The 25,269-nt window shown below is 38.6% G+C and overlaps 1 protein-coding gene across 16 annotated transcripts in view; it reads left to right on the top strand.

The window, feature by feature from the left end:
• The window catches only part of kcnt1b (potassium sodium-activated channel subfamily T member 1b), a 74,878-nt gene that overhangs the window by 23,385 nt on the left and 26,224 nt on the right, over positions 1–25,269 (top strand). For 8 of the 16 annotated variants that reach the window (XR_013101192.1, XM_012923440.3, XM_012923437.4 and 5 more), the window contains 18 exons: positions 2,521–2,559; positions 10,812–10,891; positions 12,766–12,871; positions 13,866–13,922; positions 14,039–14,087; positions 14,282–14,341; positions 16,029–16,103; positions 16,325–16,408; positions 18,547–18,641; positions 19,257–19,437; positions 19,976–20,140; positions 21,174–21,310; positions 22,196–22,259; positions 22,412–22,520; positions 22,627–22,735; positions 24,020–24,169; positions 24,275–24,507; positions 24,835–24,855. Coding sequence is in view for 15 of the 16 variants with exons in the window: in XM_012923440.3 (XP_012778894.1) it covers positions 2,521–2,559; positions 10,812–10,891; positions 12,766–12,871; positions 13,866–13,922; positions 14,039–14,087; positions 14,282–14,341; positions 16,029–16,103; positions 16,325–16,408; positions 18,547–18,641; positions 19,257–19,437; positions 19,976–20,140; positions 21,174–21,310; positions 22,196–22,259; positions 22,412–22,520; positions 22,627–22,735; positions 24,020–24,169; positions 24,275–24,507; positions 24,835–24,855 (1,814 nt within the window). In the remaining variant the exon portion in view is untranslated. The remainder of the gene's footprint in view (positions 1–2,520; positions 2,560–10,811; positions 10,892–12,765; positions 12,872–13,865; positions 13,923–14,038; positions 14,088–14,281; positions 14,342–16,028; positions 16,104–16,324; positions 16,409–18,546; positions 18,642–19,256; positions 19,438–19,975; positions 20,141–21,173; positions 21,311–22,195; positions 22,260–22,411; positions 22,521–22,626; positions 22,736–24,019; positions 24,170–24,274; positions 24,508–24,834; positions 24,856–25,269) is intronic. The other 8 variants (XM_076891097.1, XM_076891102.1, XM_012923446.3 and 5 more) reach the window with 3 other exon arrangements.

The following is a 25,269-nucleotide window of genomic DNA, read 5'->3' as shown; positions in this document are numbered from 1 at the left end:
TAGGGCTGCACGATTTTGCGTAAAATGAGAATCACGATTTTTTTGCTTAGAATTGAGATCACGATTCTCTCACGATTTTCTTTTCCAGTATAAATATTTATTGCACTTATTAACTGCACATCAACTTCAGGTGAGACTGAACATAAAAACAATAAATAAACATAAAAACAACAAATGTCTCACATTATGTCGTTGCCGCAAAACGTTGTACTGCTTGAAATTCCATCTCCACCGTTGCTCGACGCTGCGTGTATAGAGCAGGTAGTGCAACAATAGAAAAATAGTTGCGGGACGGCACTGTGTAGCGTTTGTCTAGGGTGTTGATCATTTTCCTAAATCCCTCGTTTTGCACAGTGTTGATGGGAGCCATATCTTTGTTCAGGTGATAAGTAATAGCCTCCGTAATTTCTTTGTGCCTGCGGGAGTTCGACGGGTACAGGGAAGCGCTGTATAAGGTTCCCGTTATTGATGTTTGGGTGGTTGACGGGGTTTTTTTCCCCTGCCAATTTTAGCAGCCAGCTTCTGTATCACGTGGTATAAGGCTCCGCCCTTGTCATTTGTTGAGCAGGAAGAGTGAGCGCTTGTTTTCATGCAGATTACGTCCCGGATCAAAATGCGGTACAATCGTCGTCTTTTTTTTTTTTTTTTTTAAATCATTGTCATTTGGAAATGAGATCGCACATAAGTATGAATTGAGATCGCAATTTTCTAACGATTAATCGTGCAGCCCTAGTTTCAGGATATTGAGCCATTAGAAGAAAGTTGCAGATAAATGAGTGTACATGGACACTGATCTTTGGAAATTAGAATGAAACCCATTTTCACTGGCATGTTGGAAGTGAGAGCCATTGTTGAGATGGTAAAACGTGCTTGATTAATTACTGAAATGGCAAAGTCCTCCCTTGTGACCTCTCTATTTCCTGAGTGGAATGGACAGTCCATTAGTCCATTTAGAGTTTTGACAATCTTCTCAACGCAAACCTCTCAGCTCTGCAGTCTTTATTTTCAACACATATTCCTCCACCACCTCTTTTTTTATAGGTTTGACTGATATAAAGACCTTGTTCATGTAGAGATTTCAAAGACAATTCAACCCACCCTTTGTCCATTCACTTTTCCCCAAAATTGATATGGAATATTTTTAAATATACTCCAGACACTGAAGCAGCTTACTTACTAGATTAACAGTAAATTCAAATTTTTTTTGAGTTTTTGGGGGTTATTGGGATATTTTCATAGGTCATAGTGAATATTTAAGGGTGGAGTGGGGGCAGCTGAACATGTGGTGTTACCTGACTGAATATAGTATACATATAGTATGTATACATACCGTTTACAAGAGTTAAAGGAAAGGGCTGTGCTGTGATTTCTTCTATATTTACTTTTACCTCAAGTTCATAAGTACGAAGACAGAATATCACATTTATTTTTCTCTCACACAAAGCTAAGGTATATTTTCTCACTTTAAAACAAAGGAAAGTAATGTCCTAATCCCAAAGTGATACTCTGAATATATACCAAATGAAAGCAGTGTACAAAAGAAGAATCACTGGTATTAAAATGAGAAAAATCTGTGTAATAAAAGTCTGCCCCATGAATGGCCTTTTGACTCAGACAAGACCCCAGACAAGATTTTTTTTTTCCATGAAATTTGTACCTGTGTAATTACTGTGTTCATGTTGTTTCCATTTTTGAATCTGTGACGTTATGTATTACAGTATAAAAGAAAAATCCCATTTAAAAACTCATACGTTTTGATTTGTTGTCAGACAAAAATGCACACTATATTATATAAAATACTACAACTTTCAGCCTCAGTAAGAAGAATGTAAGAAAATAATCGACGTAAGACTACTTCTTCTGCTTCAAATCAAATTGTACATTTAACCTGTGACCCTTTGCGCCTCAGATCTATTCATTTGTTAGTGAGTGAAATTATCTGGGTATGTCTCTGTTTGTCACCTCCCTCAGTGTTACATACTTCCCTTCTTTTAACGGTCATCTCAATATGGCAACTTTGAGACTGACCCTGAGGATGTGTACACTGACTCCCTGTGGTTTGCGTTAAGTGTTCCATCTGTTCTTATGGTTAACTTAATGCTTTTTTATGTCACGTTAACCTCAGATATAACCAGTATCCACTGTAAATGTTTATATTTACTTGCATGTGAAGTTTAATGGTGACTTAATGAAACCTGGTGGAAAAGTCTTGCAGTAAGAAACAGCCACTCAAATATAGTATTTGGTTAACCTGTTTATTTTATATGCCTTAGGTAGAATTCCTTTAGGAATTTCACTAACATATTGTCACATTCCACTTTGGCCTTTCTTGCTGCACAACTGATTTAAAATTCTCTCTGAAGTTTAAATTTGGCTCCATTATAACTAAGATGCAAGTAATGAAACTACATTGCAGTGGCATCCTTTTCTTGCTTTTCATCCTTTCCTTCCCTTTCCTGCTTTCTTGACCCCACTCTCTCCTAACCTGTACCTATCTGTGTCCGTGTGTGCTGCGTCCAGGTATCAGGAGGAGTACAGTATGGACTCAACCAATGCCCAGTAAGTCTCTGGCAGCATCATGCTTGCATGGCATGGATTGTGTCTGCAGTGATAACTGGACTGCGAGCACCAAAGCATATGCATAAAGCACTTTTCACTGGATTTTGCCTACACCATGTGTAAACATAATGCCATTACTGTGATAAGTTGCAAAGTTGGTAGATGATGCAGAAAGGTCATTCTTTGGCTACCTTTTCAACAGTTGTTGTGGAAAAGATGTTTGGTCCATTTATGGAAACTGGCCACATTTGATCATACCACTGTAAATGTTGGAAAGGTAGCTTTCAATAAAGTAAATGCTGGTGTATTTGTTTTTCAACTGAATGTGCACGCCAGGCTTCACCACTTCAGTGTTGTCAATGTCCATTTGTGGGCTTGAAACATGCAACTGTGTGAGCAAATATGACAGAATTCCTAGAAAAACAAAGAGCTAAATATTGTTGAAATGGGGGCTGAAAACACTAACATGGAAATGATTCATGCCTTACTTACCATATAATGTGCATGTTGGTGAGTTGAAAATCATTGAAATGTTTATCATCTTTTAGACCGACTGAGTTAGATGGTCTTTTTTTTTTTTTTTTTTTTTTTTTACTGCAATACCTTTTGGGAAATTGAGACATTTCAGTGATAACTCAGATTTTGGGTTGTGGCTGTAGGTGATGGATCATCAATAACGTGGTAAAACCTGAATATGGAATCTGTAGAATTCCTTCTCTTCTGTAGGTGGTTTTCCTTTAGCTGTTATGACTATGAGTTATGACTCGAAATGACAAGTACAAAGTGTAAATGTATACCAGTCAACAACATCATCGAAACCTTTTCTACAGTTTCACATTAAAACAATACATTTTAATGAGATGATCAATGTTATTTGCATCCCCTGTCAGTGGTTATTATTGATGTGACTGACTGGTACAAGTCACATCATCTCTATGCTGCAATTGTTAGTCATGTTGCAATGAAGTGCTGGGTTCTTTCTGTGTGGGGCTGTAGGTGTGAATGTGACCGTGAATGTTGGTTTTGCCCCTGATGTTGCTCCTGATGGCTGGAATAGATTCCATCCATGAATTGGATAAGTGGATGTTAAGAAAATGGATGAATAAATGGGGGGGGGAAAGATTTTCCAGCATATATATATTGGTGTTTCAATTATTCAGATCTAAAAGTTTGAATAAACAACAACAAATTTATAGTCAGATTATGGTTTATTTATTGAACTTCCACAGATAGAGGAAGTTTGTAGTGTTTATGGGAGCAGTTGTCTTGTCTTGTCCAACATATGAATAATGTGCAATAGCAGCTATGGTTAACCTGTAGATGTAAACACCTGCCAAACAAACATTGAATTTGTGACACGTTCTGTAACATTATTAATCCTTCAGCAACATTAATGCTCCAACCTTTTACCGACACACCGCAAAAGAAGCTGAAATGTCAAGATCCTCCCTCCTTTGTCAGAAATGACAGGTCATTTGACCTTTAAGGCTGCGGTTTTATTCTTGATTAACCATCCTGTCAGTAAACTGGAAATGGTAATGTCACATACACTAATGACAGTGAATCTGTGTGTGTTTACTCTATCGGTTATCTGTTCATTTATTTGTTTTTTCTGACTGTCTGTGTAACAAATGTATATGTTTAACTTAATTTAATGAAACCACAGTTAACAGAAAACATATTTGATTACTATTCATTTTCCTTTGGCTCTTATTGAAAACGCTTGTTCAAGAAACACTGGTATAACTTGTCAGCAGCAGACCTTTCAGCTGTGGTTGCTAATAGAATACTTTGTACTGCTGTGTAATGCTACTTTGTTGGCTATGCAGTTGGAGGTTGGGTTGAACATTGTGGGTGTGTTGAGCTATACGCATGTGTTAACTAAAAAGTGCTTAATTAAAGGCAGTGCATTTTAACACGGTGTTAAAGGATATGCCTTTTAAACTGTATTCACTGTGGGGTGATTGACCTTGTTTCCGTGGTGCAGCAGTTGCATTACCCTGGCAACACCATGAGGAATCTTGAAGTCATTTTTAACTAGGATATGTCCTTCAGTGCGCATCATCAATATGTAGGACTGCTTTCTTCCATTTGCGCAATATCTCCAAAATTAGAAACATTGTGTCTGAGAGTGAAACTAGAAACTAGTATTACTTCTAGGCTGGACTACTGTAATTCGTTATTATCAGGATGTTCTACCTGTACCTGAAAAGTTTTCGATTGATCCAAAATGCTGCAGCAAGAGTACTGACAGGGATTAGAAAGAGATAGCATATTTCTCCTGTAATGCTTCTCTTCATTAGCTCCCTGTTGAATCCAGAATTAAATTTAAAATCCTGCTCCTTACATACAAGGTCTTAAATAATCAGGCCTCATCTTGTGTTAATGATGTTTTAGTACCATATCACCCCTTTATGGGACAGACTTCTCATTCCTAGAGTATTTAAAAGTAGAATGGGATGCAGAGCCTTCAGTTTTCAGGCCCATCTTCTGTGGAACCAGCTTCTAGTTTGGATTCAGGAGACAGACACTATCTCTAGTTTTAAGATTAGGCTTAAAACGTTCCTTTCTGATAAAGCATATAGTTGGGGTTGGATCAGGTGACCCTGAATCCTCCCTTAGTTATGCTGTAATAGGTCTAGGTTGCTATGAGATTATCATGATGCATTTAGTGTTTTTTCTTTAATTACCTTTTTCACTATGTTGTTTATACATTCTGCATTTCATATTCGTTATTATTAATCTGACCTTGGTTCTGCTGGAGATTTCTTCCTGTTAAAAGGGAGTTTCTCCTTCCCACTGTCACCAAAGCGCTTGATCATAGGTGGTCATATGATGATTATGGTTTTCTCTGTTTCCTTTGTATTATTGTAGGGTCCTTACTTTACAATATAAAACACCTTGAGGCAACTGTTGTTGTGATTTGGCACCATATAAATAAAATTAAATTGAAGTTGACGCAGTGCAGTGGTTACTTAACCATTTCTTTCAATGATTACAATTTAATGAAACATTAAAACAATATTTAACTGCATTTTTATTTGCCTGTGAAACATTTTCATACAATTCTTGCAAAGGAGGGAAATTCATGAAGTTAGTATTTCCTCTACAAAAAGACATTATTAGGGTATTTTGACATTATTTCTTTTTTTTTTTTAAATCCAACTCATGAATAACTTTTTTTTTTTTTTACCATTTTATGAATTAGACCCTTCTGTGGTCTTTAACATCACCCCAGTGCCATTATCCAATCTGACAACCTTGTGCTTTTAAGTCTTATCCAGGCACTGAGGTCTCTGCACTTTTTACAGTGCTAAGCCTTAAACTCAGGACCTCTGTAAATCTGGAGTTCATGCACATTCTGATTCTTTCATAGAAAAGGATTATCAAAACTCACACATGGAGGCTAGATCTAAATTATTTCTGCACTTAGAGCACTTGAGCAGTACCCTGTTAAAAACCTCAACATTTTGTACCTTTTCGTTTTCTGCGGACAAAGGAACATCTCTTTTATGTGATGTCGCTTTCGTTTTATGAAACTATTCGACAAACAACATTGCTACAATGCTCTTGAAATATTCAGTCAAGAGGAGGATAAATTTGGTTTTACAAAACCAGCACAGTCAGCACAGCAGGCAGCAATCTTAAAGCTGCACATTTGTGTCAGAACTCCTTAATAAACCGTGAAAGACATATGACAGTTGCTTTGAATAAGCAGCTTTCAGATGCCTATTAAAGGCTTCATTGCACTAACGTTTGCTCATACATTCATAAGTATTAGGAACAAAACCATTCAGTGTAATCTGGGTCCGTCAGCGGTCCACACCACCCACGCTCATGTGCAGCAGCTTACAAGTTGTACATATCCTATAGACAACCAGAAATCACCATCCCTGCCCTTTCATGTTTCCCTTGTCTATCCACTGAACACACAGGTCCTATTAAAGTTAGTGAGGAAGGCTTCCCCTCCAGATGATTATGACACAAACACTTACACATCCTTCTTGAGGATTGTGGATTCAGTGTCCATTTGATAAGCTGCCTTCACAGTTAACACAGTCGCGTCTGAGCTGAAGTCCATATTCTATCTTTGCACTATAATAAGGCTTTGGAAAAGTACCTGCAACAATTGGGAAGTTTTGAGTGCTTTAGAGTGATAGAAGTAGAGAATAACAATGAAGCCACTGCTTTTTATTCGAGGAGTATTTTTAGAAGCCTTGCAGCGTTTATATCAGGAACACTTTAGTGGGAGGTGAATAGGACATTTTCTATTTTCAACTCTTTGCTTTGTCAGAGGGGCAGCAGAGCAAATCCGCCATCAGAAAATCTAAAACTGTATTAAGGCTGTGATGTGAAAGAGGTTTTTTTTTAACACTGTTTACAGGTAAGATGCATCATTAATGGTCTGCATAGTGATTCTGTGGCCTGGTTATCATCAGAAACCTTGAATTAATGGGTCGCTTCACTAAGGCTGCCTGGTTGGTCAGGGATAATCAAACTGATGTGTTACAGATTTGGTTCTTTGCAACTAGTTGCAACTGGCAGACTGCAAACTAAAACATACAAGGCAAGGTTGCTGTTGATTGGGCTCTGCAATAGATGCAGAGCATGAAGCATCTGAGTACCATCTTAGGACTGATATCTGTTGTAGGCTCCTTCTTGAGTGACTATTACGACCCCCATTGTCTTGTTGTGGTGTTTGCCTGTGCTTGATTCTGCAAAACCCTCACACATATTCCATATGGCGCAGAGCATCTGGCGGCTGTTAGACAGAATTTGTTTTTTGTTCGTTCTTTTTTTTTTTTTTTAAATCTAGAATGGGGCTTTGAACAGATCTGTTCTGCTCGTCTGATTATCCCGAGGTCAACAAGCTGTTTGATGTTTATTTACATGGTCTACAAAGCAGTTGTAGTTGTTCAGTGTCTCACATGAGGAGCTCATAAAATTGCAATCCTGTCACAGGCAGCGGTCACTGTAAACAGCATTTGTATTTGTGTTTGTTTGTGTGCCACCTCAATACTATACATATATGTATATATATTAGTGTTGAAGCTCTATATACCGTAAAGAGTTGTTAGTTGAGGACTCAAGGTCATATGATGCATCTATCCTGTGTGCGAACAAAGGGACTGCATCTTCTTAAAGTTATTGTCTGTTGTGAACACTGTGTGACTCCTTGGATATACAGACTACTAATCATCTTACCCTACAGTCATTGGTGGTGGTTGTTTGCAGACTCGAGATGCCAAAGGAAAGAGAGTATGTACTTGAAAGGTATTGCTGTGGGTTCACAGCTCCTGGCAGCCACTTTATGTGTAAGAAGACCTTTTTGTACCCTTGGTCAGAAGTGTTTTATAAGCACGATAAAAGGTAAGGACAGCAAATGTTTATCCTTGTGTATTATGTGGACAGAAATAAGTGTGATGAGAAGTGCTGTAAGGCCATAATTTTGACTGGCTAGTTTAAAAAAAAAAAAAAAAATCCACAGAGGCAATTCAGTAATTTATAGCTTCTTATTCAAGTCCATTTTTTGCTTTTTCAGTTGTGAAGGACCATAGCTTAGAACTGTATTCTGAATCTTTGTCAGTAAAATATTGTTTATATGGTTCAAATGACTGAAATTATAGAACAAATGCACAGTTTTGAGACTACTGAATGTTGGGTTAAGTCATTTTTAAATATAGTCTCAGGAACATTATGACATGGAAATTGAGAGCCATTGGTCTTAAGAAAGTAATGGAAAGCTAGAGCCATATGCAAGACATGTCTGAATGGCATATTGAAGTCCTAGTTGTTGACATATTTCTTGTTGTGTACTTTGTGTAGCAAAGCATATACAAAATCGACTTTTCTTCAATCCAAAATACTTTATAATGTCCCCCCAAACTACAGTTTCTTCTCTTACTTAAATAACTGAAAATGCTCTGCTACTAGAAAGAGGTATAAATACTTACATGAAAATCTGATCTATACACCCACCTTTACCTGGCATGTTTGAGCTTACCAAACAAAAGCAGCTGCAACAGATTTATATAACACATCAGATTACAGTTACTTACATCATTTTCCAGTATATTTATACATTCACCAGATAACATGACATCGACCCTTTTCTCCCTTTTCACTCATCTCCATCTTTGGATATCTTTACCTTTAACCACTTTGCCTCCATTAGCCTCCTTAAAATGTCCATGTTCAGCTGGGTGAAGGTGATTTAAGTGTCTGATTAGGTTTATTGTTAGGAAGTTTTTATGATGGTCCCTCCATGATTTTCTTTGGTGAAGTTTGCCTTCGCTCCAAGTGAGGAGCTTCCATGCTAAAGACATGTTTTTTTGTGGATGTGAATATGCGTGACAATTTATATGCACCACAGGACACATGTTGTACATGCATGAAGCAGGCCGGCTCAAAATCAGAAATACCCAAAGCCAAGATTGCTGGAAATTGGCCTTTTCCGGTCCCTTGCTGGTCGATTGCTGTGTCTGTAGTATTTTACAGAAACATAAAACTTAAATAATCAAGTAACCTAGAATTAAAACTTTGCGGCCTTTTCATTTGTAAAGTAGCTACTCTCTGTAAAGAATGTATTCGATTTGCTGCTGGGCTTTTTTTTCTGTTAAATGAGTAATTCCCAAAGTGTTCAGTTAAGTATTAATGTACTCAGTTTGTGTTTTCCTTTAGTCGTGTCTTAAATCAAGATTTAAGTTTTATAAATAAGTAATCAGTCTGTAAATCCACAAATTTTATTTTTCCTTACAACAATGGTTGGCTTAGGTTTTGCTCTGTTCACATTTGTCCATGTGCTTATAGGCAACAGGGTAAATAAAAGGCCCTAGTAACTTTCATTCAACTTTATAAGTTCTTTTACAGCTTCTTAGGTGACCGATACCAGTGAGTGAGATATGTGTGTGATGGAGTCTGTATGGATGGGGATTTGGAGATGATGGCTTCTACATGTGTGTCGGTGTGTGCATTTGGCTCCGTCTGTCTCTGACTAATTCCTCGTGCAAGGAAAGCATGCCACACAGACACGTGAGTGAACATTTCCTGCACTGAAAACTGTCTCTATGGCAATACGGAAGGAGGAGAGAGGGGATTAGCTGGGAAATGGCTCATATCATGTTCTTTCTCCTACCTACACTCTTTATCTACACACACATAGTCCCTTTGGAGTAGGCTGCTGTAATTGCCCCTTAGCTCGCTTCTCTCCTCCCTTGTCTTTTCGCACCCTGTATTCATCTTGTCAGACAAGGTGGAAAGCTGCAAGGGTCCCTGCTGTGACTGTAAGACCATTATTACTTTCCCTTCATGTTCTTTACTGACAACAAGCTCTGTATATTACTGAAATGGGCAATAGGCCTGGCTCATTACCTTCAATTGTCTAACCTACCCACAGTTCTGTAGCTACGTCATCATTCATGCTTAAGTGATTGTTTGGTCCATTATGTCTGCTCAAATCTTTAATAGCTTTGCATGTGTCATAGTAGGTGTGACCACTTAAAAAGCATTGCTAAAGTGCTATAGTTTTTAATAGGGAGATAATTGTCAATTATTAATGGAAGCTTTTTTTTTGGTGCTGTTTATAAAGCGGGCTCTCCACTTGTATTCTCTCTTATTTATGTGAAGAAATAAGGCTAGACTCCAGAGGTACTGATTGTCTCTCAAATTGTAAACAAGGTTTCAGAGTGCTGAATGTGTTGGCACTCTTAAAAGTCGCAAATAAATATTACAAATTTTATGAAATGTTTAGAAATATTAAGCAATCAGAAATGATTCAGTCCTATTTTGCCCTTTTCACAGAACAAATTAGTCAATTTGAATAAATATCTCACTAAAGTAATTAAAAAAATACTTTAAAACAAAGTATTTCTCTGAATGTGGAGAAGTTTCGCAGTCGCTGTCGAGAGATTGTCAGTATATTTACATAAATCTTCATTAATGACTGCAGATGCTGTACGTTTGAATTTCAAGTTAGATGTGAATGTACTTGTGCTCAATATTGTTATTGTACATGGCAGACAGTAAATGCTGGGTAACAGAATTAGTGAAAATAATATACAGCTTATTCTAAGTCTGTATAGATTTGCATGTGATCTGCTGGCTGGAGTTTACTGGAAAAAAACTCAATTCTGTTGACAAGAAGTGAAAAATCACAATAAAATGAAACGTACGAAACATGAAGACTTCTGGGAAATGTCACCATATTGTTACTGTTTTCTTCTATGCTTAACCTTTCTGCATTGCCCCCACAGGGTTCAGGTAGAGTTCTATGTGAACGAAAACACCTTCAAGGAGAGGCTAAAGCTTTTCTTCATCAAAAACCAAAGGTCAAGTAAGTAACCATAAACTATGCTATCTTTTAGAGTGAAAATGGTAAGCGGCTTGCTACTGCTAGATACTTTCTGAGCCAAATGAATAATAAGTGCATAATAAAGGAAATGACAGCCAATGATGACATATTTCCACTTTGTGTCTCAGTTGGGGCTTTCATTATTACATTAGCTGCCTCATTGTTGGGGTTTTAGGTGTTCAAGCTGTGACCCAGCGTGGACAGAAGAATATGGCTCATTTGTGGAGAGATGAGGCAGAGCTGCAGTGTTTTTCTCATTAGGACATGCCACATTGTCTCTAAAGAAGACACTGGCATGACTCAGCAGTTTGGTGCACTGTGTCTGGAAGCTGTTCATTTGCATGTAGTTATAAAAATGTACACTATGGGAACTCTCCCATATATAGTTGGACATGTTGTTACCGGGTCCGTGACGCTGGCTCTGCTTTCGTTCGCTCAGCTTGTTGTTGTCACTAGGCAGCCATAGTCTTTGACATAAAACAGCAGGTTTTAATGAAAATGTCACATCGTGCTGCGGGGGTCTTCTGCTCCATTTGTTGTTTGTTTGTCTGCCCTGTTTCAAACCTTTTTAACACTGACGCAGGCTTCATCGCAAGGGGTCGTGTCACTAGGGATTAGCTAACTCACTGGCTGGATGACACTGCTAGATTTAAAAAAGCTTCTGTCATCTTCTGTCAGGCTTTAGTTTTTATGTGTATTATTTAGTGTTGTATGTAGCAGGTTGTATGTGAGTTTATCAGTACACTTATGTCCACAAAAAAAACCTTGTGACTTCATAAACATTATTATCACCCATTGTCATGTTTAGGCTGTGTGCAGGCAGGAGAGGACCCAAACGCAAGCTCACGGGAAAACAGGACTGAACTCAAAATACAGCTTTATTGCTGACGGAAGTTAAGGCGATACAAGATAATATGGAACTAAACTGGGACGCATAAAGGAACTGACTCACAAGGAAACACACGGCGGAGCACACAGTCATGAGGGAGATTGCGACACTGACACAGAGAAACACAGGGCTTAAATACACTGGGAAATAACGAGGGGAATGAGACACAGAAGGGGAGCACAGCTGGGAGAAATCGGACATAACGAGACCCAAGGGAAGCGAAACTCAATACATTCACGTAGGACACAGACCTTCAAAGTAAAACAGGAAATGTAACATAGACGCAGACTTGACTAGGGGAGACAGAGCAACTAAGAAACACAGAGAAAAATAACAGGGAGACACAGAGGGCGGCTAACTAAATATTCAGAAAACTAAAGAGAATACAAGAAAGTCAAACTAAGACACTAGACTAAAGAATAAACTGGGGCAACAAAGAGAACTAAGATCATAATACAAAAACTCAGAGACATAAGAAACTCAAAACACTGGGTCACCAACCCAGGACCGTGACACCCATGGCTATTTCTATGCAAGCCCACCAGGCATTCATACTGCTTTGTAATGCTTCTGCACATTGTTAGGATACAAAAGTGCTAGTGTTATTTTTGTGTTCTTCTTGAAGGATTTGAAGGATGTGCGTCATGGAAAATCAGGTGTGCCAGGCTGCTGTAGAGGCATGGAAATATAATAGTTATGGTTCAGGGGTAAAAGCATTTTATGCACCCAAACGACCACAATTTGAGCAGTAGCAGTTCGCTATGATGAAGAGAATTTGCTGGATTTGTTGTTGACAGCAGTCTCTGTTTGAACTTCAGACTGCAGACAAAGTGTACACAAAAAAGAGTGGAAAAAAGTCAACACAGAGCTTTAAGTCTGAGCCTGTGAATAATGTGAAAAGATGTAAGCAAGCTCCTCTTTAAGTCACTCAATTTAAGCTCCAGCTTTTTTTGTTGTTGCTCCACAGGCCTGAGGATCCGCTTGTTCAACTTCTCACTGAAGATTCTCACCTGTGCCCTCTACATATTAAGAGTCAGCTTGGAAGATCTGAAGGAGAAAAATGGGAGCCCATGGTGAGAGTGAGACTCTACCTCTCCCTATTCAATCACTGTTCCTATTCCACTTGTACATAGTAATTCTTTTTTATTAAAAATCAAAAATGGAGGATAAATAAAAGCTAGAAAAGAAGAAAGAGGAAAAGGGTGATAGTCATGTCATCACAGGGTAAGTAAATGTTAAAGCAGTCCTTCCAGATACTCAAACTCTACCGCACAAAAAACATTAAAGCTGAGATAAAATGAGTGAGATAAAAACAAAGCCATGTATGTGTAATGTTACTTTATTAGTCCATCACTCCCTCTGTTATCTGGCTTCACAGAGCCCAATATCAGCTGTCACAACCAAAGTCTGTTATTAACAGGTCTGCACATTAGGAAAAGTGTATTTACAGCATTTTAATCTAGCAATTCCAAACAATTTCCAAAATATTTTTTTTTGTTTTCCATTGTAGAAAACGGTAAATGTAAGTGACTGCAGCGTGATGGCTTAGCGCTTAGCTCTGTTTCCTCATAGAGGATCCTTGTTTCAGTGGCTGGTAGGGCCCATCTGTGTCCAGTTGCCTCTGGGGACTCACAGATAAACATGTTAGGTTAGTGCTGCCTGTACTGGACTATAACAGACTGGCCAATAAGATTCTTCATCTCGAGGGTTTCACTGAAGGTTGTCAGGAGAGCATAAAGCATAAAGGATACAGTACCATGAAGTATTTGCCACTTCCCAATTTCAGCGAAAAAAACAAAGAAATCAGGGAAAGGGCAAATGCTTTTTCTCGACACTGTAAGTATATGTGAAATATTCAGTTTTTTACTTTCACAACAGTTATTTATTTTATAGTAATTATATAATTTTACTCATGTTGTGTGCGTGTTTATATGAACAATGTGAAAAAGTTGCTCATCCTATGCAGTTATGTGGATGTTTGACTCCCAGTAGACGTGTTTCCTCCCATTCAGACGTTCAAACTGTTACTCTGTGTTTATCTTTTCCTTACTCCTGTCCGTAATACAGTGCAATGAATCGAAGCAATGGTTGGAATGATACATCAGAGCCACCACAAATCAAATGGTATGTTCATGTTAACATGGCACTCCATAGTAAAATTAGTGGTGCACAATAGTAAGGTTGATAATAAATGCAGATGCAGTGAAGTGTGAGTAAAAGTTTCACATTGTTTGTGACAGGGAACGCATTTTCTGGGTGAACAGACGAGAGTCTGTGTGGGCAATACAGGTGAGCATAATACCGTTTCTGTGTGCATAAATCAAATTCCATTCCATGAACTCAGTCTCAATGCATAATTCAGCCCAGAAACACCACAAGCCATTTATTAGAACAAAACACTGCAGAGTATGGACGTTCCCCGCTGAAGGCCGAGAAGAGTCTGCATTTGCAGGGTTCATTTATCTCTCTCCCCTTTGCTCCAGGTGACAGTGGCCTTAATCAGTTTTTTGGAGACTATGCTTATCACATATCTCAGCTACAAGGTAAGAGACTGACTCACACTACAAATTTTATCTTTTTAATTCTTATTGTCCTCTTGCAGCTTCTTGATCTAAGTCCAACGCTTTGTTTCCTGTCTTGCGAACCAACACTTTCCAGCCTCATTTACATTCCCCAAAGACAGCCCCATCACAGAGCCAGCAGTCTTTGCTGCAAATTTTCAACTCAGACATCTAGCACACTGTCTCAGAAAGAAGTTGAGATAAAGGCTCTACAGAGCTTAAAGTGCTGTTTGTGTTTTGTCTACAAACACGTGACAGAAAGATGCATCACAAGTGTATTTAGGTCTGATTTGCGAGCCTTGCAAACCTTAGCATTGATTCTAAAGTCGCTGGAACTCTACCAAAAGATTTAAATATCATTTTTCTCAAAGTTATTCCCTCGTGTGGTGTTTTGATGATTTTGGAGGGTGCGATCAAGCACATCCACCTAAAACCTCCCACAGGGGCTCAGCTGAGTGCTCATTTTCATATTGATCAAACCATTAAGTGAGCGCTGGTACCTTATGAGTGGTGATGATATGGTCATTTAAAGTGATCACTCTCATCAGGAAACCATTTTTTTTTATCGTAGGATAACAATGATCACTTATTGTACTGGTTTTTCAGCTAATCTTCTCTCCCCGAACCAGCCGAATGCCACAGAACACAATCAGTTCCCTTCGCTGTAGCTGTCAAGAGTTTAGGTTCAGCTTTCCTTGAATCTGTGACACATCTGAGTATGCACTTCTTTTCTCAGTCCTTGTGCATGCAAAAGGAGGATTGTGCACATTGCAAGTAAAATATAAAAAATATGTGTTAGTGAAGTGCACGGTATATAGAAATACAGAATATCTGATGGCAGACAGAATATTTGAAACATTTTACAATCCACACAAACATATCTTCATAACAGACCATTCAGTTAGCTGTAATAGCTCTTCTCAGATATTTATTGAATTGAGCAGCATCACATACTGTCCATATTTTTTTCTTTACTTTTTAATCTGTTAATGTATTTAGAAATTAAGATTTTAGGAATGAACACACTATTAGTTTGGATTTGAACATCTCCCACAGCTTTCCCTGACTCTGAATCTAAGTTGCACCATTGCTTTCATCTCCTGTTGAGATCCTCAGATGTTTGCATCACAAGTGTAAATTTATAGTGTTCTGCTTCTTGAACATTATACCTTGACAGTGAAAATATATGCAGATATATTTTTACTTATGTTCTCATTCACTGCTATATAATACCAAATGGAATTATAGTGCACAGAGACATTATGTAACACACGTGTAAATGAGCAGAGGCTGCATCATACAGTCGATTATGTAAACCCTTCATTATGAAAAGAGATTTAAGTGGTATATATATATTAGAACCTTTTTATCTTCACTTTAAACTTTGTATCTTACATTTAACCACAGTAGCTAAGCATAACAGGGAAAAACTACAAACAAGCACATTTGAATGCTTTAAGCACAAAGTCAGGTGTTATATTCAGATACTGACACTAAAATTGTTAATTTCAAAGAACCATCTCCTCTCAACAAAGATTTTAGACGTTAGCACAGAAAGTTGTTGTTGTTTTTCCTACATGGTGTTGTTTTATGTTGATGTCCTCCATCTACCGAAGGCAGACCCCTGCAGCAGATTCATTAAATTGTATCCCATTAATTTCCTTTCTAGGGAAACATTTGGGAGCAGATCTTCCAGATTTCCTTCATCCTGGAAATGATCAACACAGTGCCATTTATAATCACAGTGAGTAACTTAATCAGTTCGCCTTGTCCACAAAACAAGATCTTCAAATATCAGATATGTACAATTTTGAATTTAATGAGAAACTACCTAATGCATCTAAATTTCTTTATTATTTGTATTGGGGATTGTAACGTCATGTTATATATGAGGTATGTTAACTAAATATCGCTTTACTAATATACTGTATATTTTCACCCTGTCTCTTTCTTTTCTTCTTTAAGATTTTCTGGCATCGATTAAGAGACATATTCGTCCCTGTGTTTCTTAACTGCTGGCTAGCCAAAGGTGCTCTGGAGAATATGATTGTAAGTTTTTTGCCAATGTAAATAAAGTGTGTGTTGCATCTTACACACTAAAGCTTGATTGTACTAGAGAGAATAAACAAAACTGTATGTTTTCTTTATTACTATGGGCTTTGAGGTTAAATTATCTGCCCTCTAGCAGCCATATTAGAGCTCATGAGTAGCATTGTGTAAGTGCTCAGTGGGTTGATACAATGTAACAAAACAGAATTTAATTGACTAGGCTAATTCATTTCTTTCTGGTTAGCTGACACTCTCTTTTTGTCGACACTGATATGTGCACAAAACAACATATCTTTTTGAAGCTACATTTATCTGTGTATTAGCAGTAACAGTGGTTACTTTGATAAATTAGCCTGCTGTCTAATTAGCTGGCTACAAAGCTAACACAAGCCATGTTATTCATGTTTAGCTGACGTATTTAGGAGAAAACAAAAGACGTGTTTTTTTAATCGAACAGCAGACTTTCATATTCACGCTGCAGTAGGCTTTCAGACATACTGTGTTTTCTCACTAGAAGCTAGCATAAGGAATAAGCTAGAACTTTTTCTTTCTTTTAGAATTGACTGCATGTTCTTGAGGCTAGTGCACGGCATGCACGGCAGGTATCGTGGCCTTACACTCATTGGTCCACTTTATTAGAAATACCTGTTCACTTTCTCATTTATACAAATTTCTAATCAGCCAATCACACAGGGTAGGTGTGAAAATATCCAGTGACCATTAGTGACCATTAGTAAATGCCCTGTTGATACCAGAAGTCATAGTAGAATGGTCAGACTGCTTGAGCAGTTAGTAAGGCAGCAGTAACTCAATCAGCCACTTGCTACAACCAACGAATGCAGAAGAGCATCTTTGAGCAAAACTAACTTTGAAGCAGACAAGCTACTGCAGCTGAGAACCACACCAGGTGCCACACCGAGGGAACTGAGGCTACTGAAGCTACAAAACTGAGTAAAAGAAGACTGGAAGAAACATTACTAAGTCTGAGTGTCAATATTAGTGGTTCAGGCTGCTGCTGGTGGTGTAATGGTGTGGGAAATACTTTTTTGCACACTTTGGGCCCCTTATCACTTATTGCTCATCACGTGATTCCTTTATGACTACCATATACCCATCTTCCTGTGGCTGTTTCCAGCAGGATAACACACCATCTCACAAAGCTCAAATAATCTCCAACTGGTTTCTTGAACATCACAATAAGCTCATTGTACTCAAATGGCCTCCATAGTTCCCAGAGATTGCCATCATGGATGTGGAGCCAACAAATCTGCAGCAACTATGAGTTGCCATCGTGTCAATATGGACAAAAATCTCTGAGTAATATTTCAAACACATTGTGGAATCTATTTCGTAGAGAATAAAGGTAGTTCTGAGGGCACAGAGGTTTCAACCCAGTACAAGCAAGGTGTACCTAACAAAGTGGATAATGAGTGTATATTGTTTAAAGTTGCAAGTAAAGCAGTATATGTTTAGAGTACTACCCAATATCAAGAGCAAGTCGAGCCAAAGCAAAAAGTACAAGTGTGGGCACGGCGAAGTTTAATAAAACACAGAGTTCACAGAAATCTGGTGTTGTAGTATTAGTGTTGCCCAGAAGGGTTTAACAGGTACATGAAATTCAAAGCAATTCCATTGGATCCACCTGGTGCAGTGTGTGCTCTTGCTGTGATTCAGATGAGACAGAGTAAGAGCTACATGCCAAGACGGTAGGTGGCAGATGGTTGAATCTGTGGCCAGGGGGGTGGTGGCAGGCAGAACATGCTAACAAGGTGCAAGTGAAAATGAGTCGTGAGCTGCCACGTTGGAAGATGGACAGTATGCTAATATAGGAGTATAAAAAAAATCTTCCAAAGAGGAAAGGGCACTCGTTTTGGTGTAGTTTGTGTGTTAGTAAAATAATGGACTACAGTTACGTAAGAGATCTGAGCTTTGATTAATTAAATTAAATGATTTTAATTTGGTTTGGAAGGTATTTGTACGTGTGATGCAGATGCCCTTTTAATAATTTGTTTTGCAAATATATTTTGGTCCAGTTGTCCTTGAGAAATTGTTTATTTTTGCTATCACAATTGGAAAATGTGTCATATTTCTCAATCAGCGGTATGACTAATGCACTGAACCTCTTTTCTTGTGTCCAGAATGATTTCCATCGTGCCATCCAAAGGACCCACTCTGCCATGTTTAATCAGGTGTTCATCCTCATCTGCACCTTACTGTGTCTGGTTTTCACCGGGTGAGTCAGCCTCTGTTCTCGCTGTTAGTCACTGAAGTGCATCTCTGACCGCTGGGGCAAAATCTGTTCTCTGAACCTTGTACCACGTAACCCCAAAAACATCGTCTCACAGTTGGTGGTCTGCATGGCTTATTATCTGGTAGAAGCAATATTTGTTGTAGAAACGAAAACTGGAAAAAGCAAAACATGTAGCTATTCAAAGATCTGTTGAAAGCAGGCATTGTGAGCTACGGTTGGTTATTGGTTAATGTTTTTTAAGAGGTAGTATCCATGAAAGAGATATGTATTTGCTACTGTTGTTGGAAAAAGAAATGCTTATAAAAATGCACTGATGATCAGCGTCAGAGTAAACAGACCTACAAACACTGTTATTGTATTGATAACCTTGGTGTCACTTTAAATGCCATACTGAGGAGAAGCCCACGTTGGGCTGACCTTTGGGCCATTGTTCTTGGTCAAATTGAATTGTAATATCCAGTCTAGACATGACTATATTACCATAGTGAAAGAGATTGCCTTAGTAGAATATATCCCCATTCATATGTTATATTTTAATTATCTTTACCCGTAGGACATTTGTCTGGTGTCATTGTATGATTCCTCGTTTTTATGCAGGGCTTGTGGGATCCAGCATCTAGAGAGAGCTGGGAAGAACTTGACCTTATTTGACTCGTTCTATTTCTGCATCGTTACTTTCTCCACCGTGGGCTACGGGGACGTCACGCCACAAATCTGGCCCTCCCAGCTGCTGGTGGTCATTCTCATCTGTGTTGCCCTGGTGGTCCTGCCGCTACAGGTACCGACTCTGTGCTAAATTAAAAACCAGCGATTCGCAAAGTGCAGTGAAGGGTTGCGGTTTGTTGTAAGCCTTGTGTTAGGTCTTAATCATAAGGAATTCTTTAATATTCTGCAGTCAGTGATGACCTTTGTGTGGGTATCATCAGATATTAAATGACATTTTCATGCTGGCCTGCAGCTCGTAAAAGTCTAATTTGGTCCTTCGCTTCTGTGACATTTTTTTGGCTGCAGAAGAAGTTTGCAAGTGCCAGTCAAAATCCTGGCTCACATTTGCTGCATCATTAGTCCACATATATACTGTGTTATTTATATTTAAAGACTGCGAACAGGTTCATCCCTTCACATGTCTCAAAAAGTTTCTGTCCCTGTGGAGCAAATGGAGTGAGAAGTGGAGATGAACTCCCACTGCTGCCAAATTACTCCACTAGTAGTTTTCACTCCATCTGTGTCCAGACAGAAAATCTATCTCATTTTTTATTATTTATTTCATTCTTGCTGCTTTTGACGTCACTCCACCTTTGCTGTCATTGTGTCAGTTTGAAGAACTAGCATACCTGTGGATGGAGAGCCAGAAGTTGGGGGGGAACTATAGTCGACATCGGGCGCAGACAGAGAAGCACGTGGTGCTGTGTGTCAGCTCGCTGAAGATAGACCTGTTGATGGATTTCCTCAACGAGTTCTACGCTCATCCCAGATTACAGGTACAATGAAAAGACCAAATGATATGTTAATATGCTGCTATTTTGCTTATTTCCACTGTTTCCACTATATCTTCTATATTTCTATTGCATGCTTTAATCATGAGCATGAGACATGAGACCGGTTGTGTAATTAGCTAAGTCAGTAGTACACAGTGACTATTCAATATAAAATAAGGCAAAACCTTTCAACTTGCCAGCCTAAGAATCAGCTGATTTTTCGCTCAGCCCGTGGAAGGACAGATGAACTGTATGTATTGTTTTCATAAGTCAGAGGAATCACTACTCCTCCTGCAGTATTTGGTAGAACTTAGTGAAACCTCCGTGCAATGATATCCTAATAGGTCTTCACCTAAACTGTGCTCAAGGTCATATTTGTCATTCTCAGTGGATTTTAATTGTTATTAATTGGTCCAGTACAGCTGACCAATGACAAGAAAACTTCACTGTCACTGTACTTCACACATACAGCACAACACAGTAACACAATAAGCTGTGCACTTTGATGAATATTGAGCTGGATAAGCTACCATGCCACTAAGATACTGGTTTATATTATAACTTTTTATATTATAATATTTTTGTACTTTATTGGATGTTTTACTGTGAAAAAGTTGCAGCTTTTTTGTTTTATATCATTTTTTTCCCTCAACATTTGGTATCAAGAAAAAAAGAGCACTTTGCCTATGGATCTTGACATTGGAATGGGTGTAAAGTTGATTTGGTTGCAGTTGTCAGAGCTAAAATGTGTTCATCAGTCATGAAAAATGTATGTTACTTTCTCCTGTACCAATGAATTTATGAGGGTTTAAAAATACTGGGGGAAAAAAATCAAAGGTCAGCTCATGCCTGTGTACTTCAAGGGGCTGTAACTCTTTGTAGGATGAAGGTAAATGTTTTGCATGGCTTTATTATATATACACTTTGGACTGACTGACTCACTTTTTATAGATTTATCCAGGGTTTTTGTATTTCATGTTTGTTTTGGGTTTTTTTGTAGATTTTAATTTTCTTGTTTTTTTCTCTCTTTCTCTAGGACTATTATGTGGTGATTTTGTGCCCGACAGAGATAGACATTCAAGTTCGTCGAATTCTCCAGATCCCCCTGTGGTCCCAGAGGGTTATCTACTTGCAAGGATCTGCTCTCAAAGACCAGGACCTGATGAGGGCCAAGTGAGTAAACGCATAACATGCACATATTAAGACCAACACCTAAAAACAAAGCTCTTGTGCGTTATCTTTCTGAAAGGTTCAGATTTCAGTAGAGCTGAATCTGATTGGTTTTATTCTTTTTATTTTCTGGATACGACTTGGAATGTAATTTAAAGTGTTGCTTCTCAACTGGCAATGCAAAGCCATTGAAGTGCAGTTAGAGGGTGAGATACTTACAAATCAGCTTGGCTGGCCTCTGCTTTCACTTCAGTGTAATGCAGTTTTACTCCACATCGATCATCTCCTCACTTCAAAGAGCAAACTCTGCACAGAAGCAGCGAGAGAGATTGTGACCTGTCAGTTTTGTTTTCGTCAATCAAACCCATTACTGCACAACCGCGGCATTCGTATCTCGTAGCTCGGCTGCAGATGTTGAATTACAGCCCTATATCCTTTTCTTTGAAAAGTCTTAAGTTTGTCCAGAAGTTCACTCCTCTTTTCCAAGATGCCCTCTTTAATGTGCAGCTGTTCAGGTGCTGTGTCATTTCATATGCACCGATATGTGACCACACAGCCAGCTTACCTTCAAATGACTAACCTCTATCGAGAACATGCAGAGGGTTGGTGTGACAGAAGAGGATGCTAGGAAGGGTGAGGTGGAAGCAGATAAAAAAAAAGGAAGAAGCAGCTCCTGTGTTGCAAGCACTGCATTCTGATACGGTAGTGTTTTCAGAGATCAATTGGGCTTTTAACCTTTTGAGCCTTTGTAATGGCATATTAACGCTCATCTATGCCTGGCTTTAATTTAATGCACTGATCTGTTAAAATGAGGTGTTTCACACCTGGTTGAATGACCTCTTTCCTGCCTTTCTATCTCTCTTTTGTGTGTCTCTTCCAATCTGTCAGGATGGACGATGCTGAGGCCTGCTTCATCCTGAGCAGCAGGAACGAAGTCGACCGAACGGCAGCTGTGAGTCTCATCCTAAACTGTGTCATGATAATGATTATTTCAAATAAGCAGTTTCCCTTTACACCCTATTTCCCTTTGATATTTGCCAGGGAAGTTGTAGATGAAAATGAGCCACTGGACAAGTGAAATAACACAATTTTGCTCCCTCACAGGATCACCAGACTATTTTGAGGGCATGGGCTGCAAAAGACTTTGCTCCAAACTGCCCTCTCTACGTACAGATTCTCAAACCAGAAAATAAATTTCATGTTAAGTTTGCTGGTGAGTGTGCAAAGAATTCATAGCTTCTGAAAAACAGTAATTTGGCATGTTGTTGAGACACAGGCCAGACTTTTTCTTAATTTTGCAATTATTCCTTTTCAATTAGATCATGTAGTTTGTGAAGAGGAGTTCAAGTACGCTATGTTGGCACTCAACTGTGTGTGTCCAGCCACGTCCACTTTAATTACGCTGTTGGTTCACACCTCCAGAGGACAGTGAGTATCCGCCAACATTTATTTGCAGTTATTATTCTTTCCCCTTTTCATTTTTTTCTTTTTTTTTTTTACAATTTTTTAAAAATACATTTAATTTACTTATTAGTGCAGCACGATGATGCAGTGGTTAGCACTGCTGCCTGATTATTTTGGGGAACCTGTTATTAGACTAGATTTTCCAGTCCTGCAAACAGGAGGACGTTTTTGGTTCCTTTGGATAAAGTCTAATTTCAACACCTGCTTCTTTTCATTTTCCTACACTAAACCAACCATATTTGGTATTTTTCCAGTAAGTATGTGTTACTGTAACACAAATTACCCGGATAAAGTAACAATTATTTGGCAGTTAAACTAAATCTGCATGTATGGGTAGTATTATACTTAAGGAAACAAGTAATGGAAGCCCTGTGTAGTTTTTTTAAGTGTCTGTGAGTTCTGTAATTGCTCTAGAAGACATAGTTTGTTGTAGCCTGTGGACATTGTTTTTGGATTTCAAGCTAATAAGACCTATAAAAACCATATTTTTACTCCTTAAGAATTTACTCAACAAATGTCTGTGTTTCTGCCTACATAGCAACTCAGCTTCTCTGAAAGGTTTCTATTCAGTAAAATTTCTAATCTTCGCTTTGACTAAAGAGTTGAATATTTGTGGAGAGATTAAATCTCTCTTTGGGATTAATTTGAGAGGAGGATGACTGTGTGTTCTGCACACAGTCTTTACAGTTACACAGACTGCACTCGGTACAATCTCACTACTCTACTGTCACCGCTGCCTCGACTTGTCACTGTCGAGTCAGTGAACATTACACTTTTTTCTTGTCAGGCCATAAATCTGGCTGTTTTTTTTTTTTTTTCACATTCTGTTCAGTCCGCAGGAGACACACATCCATTTTCATTTCCATTATGGAAACTGGCCCCAGTTTGTGCCTTAGACAAGATGACAGAAGACTTAATTTGTGCCAGGTTTCAAATATAATTATGATGTACACAATCTGTCTTACATCAATGACCCTAAAGCCTGTTGTGTCCTGATATTGTTTGTGACTAGAGTTGAGGAGGCTGGAGAAAACAGGGTCAGAAAAGGTCATGAAAGGTTTGATTTATCAGTACCGAGAGACAAATAAAGTGCAATTTGATTTAAATGTCTTCTTTCTCTGACATTCAAATTGGTTCTGCGCCAGAGTTTAAGATCACAGTCTAAAATATAGTAAGAATGTAGCATGTAGCAAAAAGACTATGGGACACGAAACATCAGAATGAATTGTTCTGTTAATACAAATTCAGGGAGGGGCAGTTATCACCGGAGCAGTGGCAGAGGACATATGGACGCTGCTCTGGAAACGAGGTCTACCACATCCGCTTGTGTGACAGCAAGTTTTTTGGGGAGTACGACGGAAAGAGTTTCACCTATGCTTCCTTCCACGCCCACAAGAAGTTAGTACATTTTCTTCTAGCTCAGTAGAGTAAGATCCTTTCACATTAGAGTAACATCTCTGAGAGCAAAAACCATGTTTGTGTCATTTTGATTTCAATCGTCAGGTATGGCGTGTGTTTGATTGGAGTTAAAAGAGAGGACAACAAAAGCATCCTCCTGAACCCCGGACCTCGCCACATCATGGCTGCCACCGATACCTGCTACTACATCAACATCACCAAGGAAGAGAACTCTGCTTTCATCTTCAAGCAAGAGGAGAAGCACAAGGGCCTGCCTGTCTCCGGGCTCTATGACGCCCCCTCAAGGCTACCTGTGCACAGCATCATCGCCAGCATGGGTAAGACTGAAAGCCACAGGCAGGAATAAATGATGTTTACAAAAAGCGCAGCTGATAAAGAAAGCAGAGAAAATAGGAAGATGGGAGGGTTCTGTTTGTGTGCTTACTAGGCTCACTATCTGATGGCTGAAACGGTTTCCATAGAAGAAGAGAAAATGGATGCTTTGTTGGTGGTTTACTCTAAATTGCACTCACACTGGGCCTTTCTGAATGCTTAGGGCTGCCTTGCTGATGCTTTATGCTTTCACTGACTGTTAAGCATGATTTTTTTTTTTTACTTTGTTGGCTGACATTGTTGTGTTGTGCTTTTTTTTTAACCTGTGAAAGTTGATCAGGCCACTTCATTTGGTAAGTTTGTGCATGAGGCATCAATTTTCTATTATTCACACATTTTATTTGGAATCATTTGCACAATAACACCTCACACTTAGCCTAAAAATGTTTCAACAGAATGATATATGTATAGTACATATATCAAATCTGATATTGTGCATATATCTTTGCCACATATCTTGTACAACTCTGTATCCAAATAAGTTAGGGTGCTTTAAGTAACAACACTCTGCAAATATTAGCCTTTTTTAATTGATCAATTTGTTCTCTTTGTACATTTTTTAATAAACACGAGCTTTGAATAACGCTAATGCCAATATTTGCATTCTGTTTTAATCACCTTTCTTCGTCACAGCATCCTAACTAGTTGGAAACAATTGTGCTTGATATAACTGATCTATCTATTTTTCATATTTATGATATGATGTA

This window comes from Maylandia zebra, linkage group LG12, assembly GCF_041146795.1.
Source record: "Maylandia zebra isolate NMK-2024a linkage group LG12, Mzebra_GT3a, whole genome shotgun sequence".
Classification (NCBI taxonomy): Eukaryota; Metazoa; Chordata; class Actinopteri; order Cichliformes; family Cichlidae; genus Maylandia; species Maylandia zebra.
This window is presented reverse-complemented; position numbering and strand designations above follow the sequence as displayed.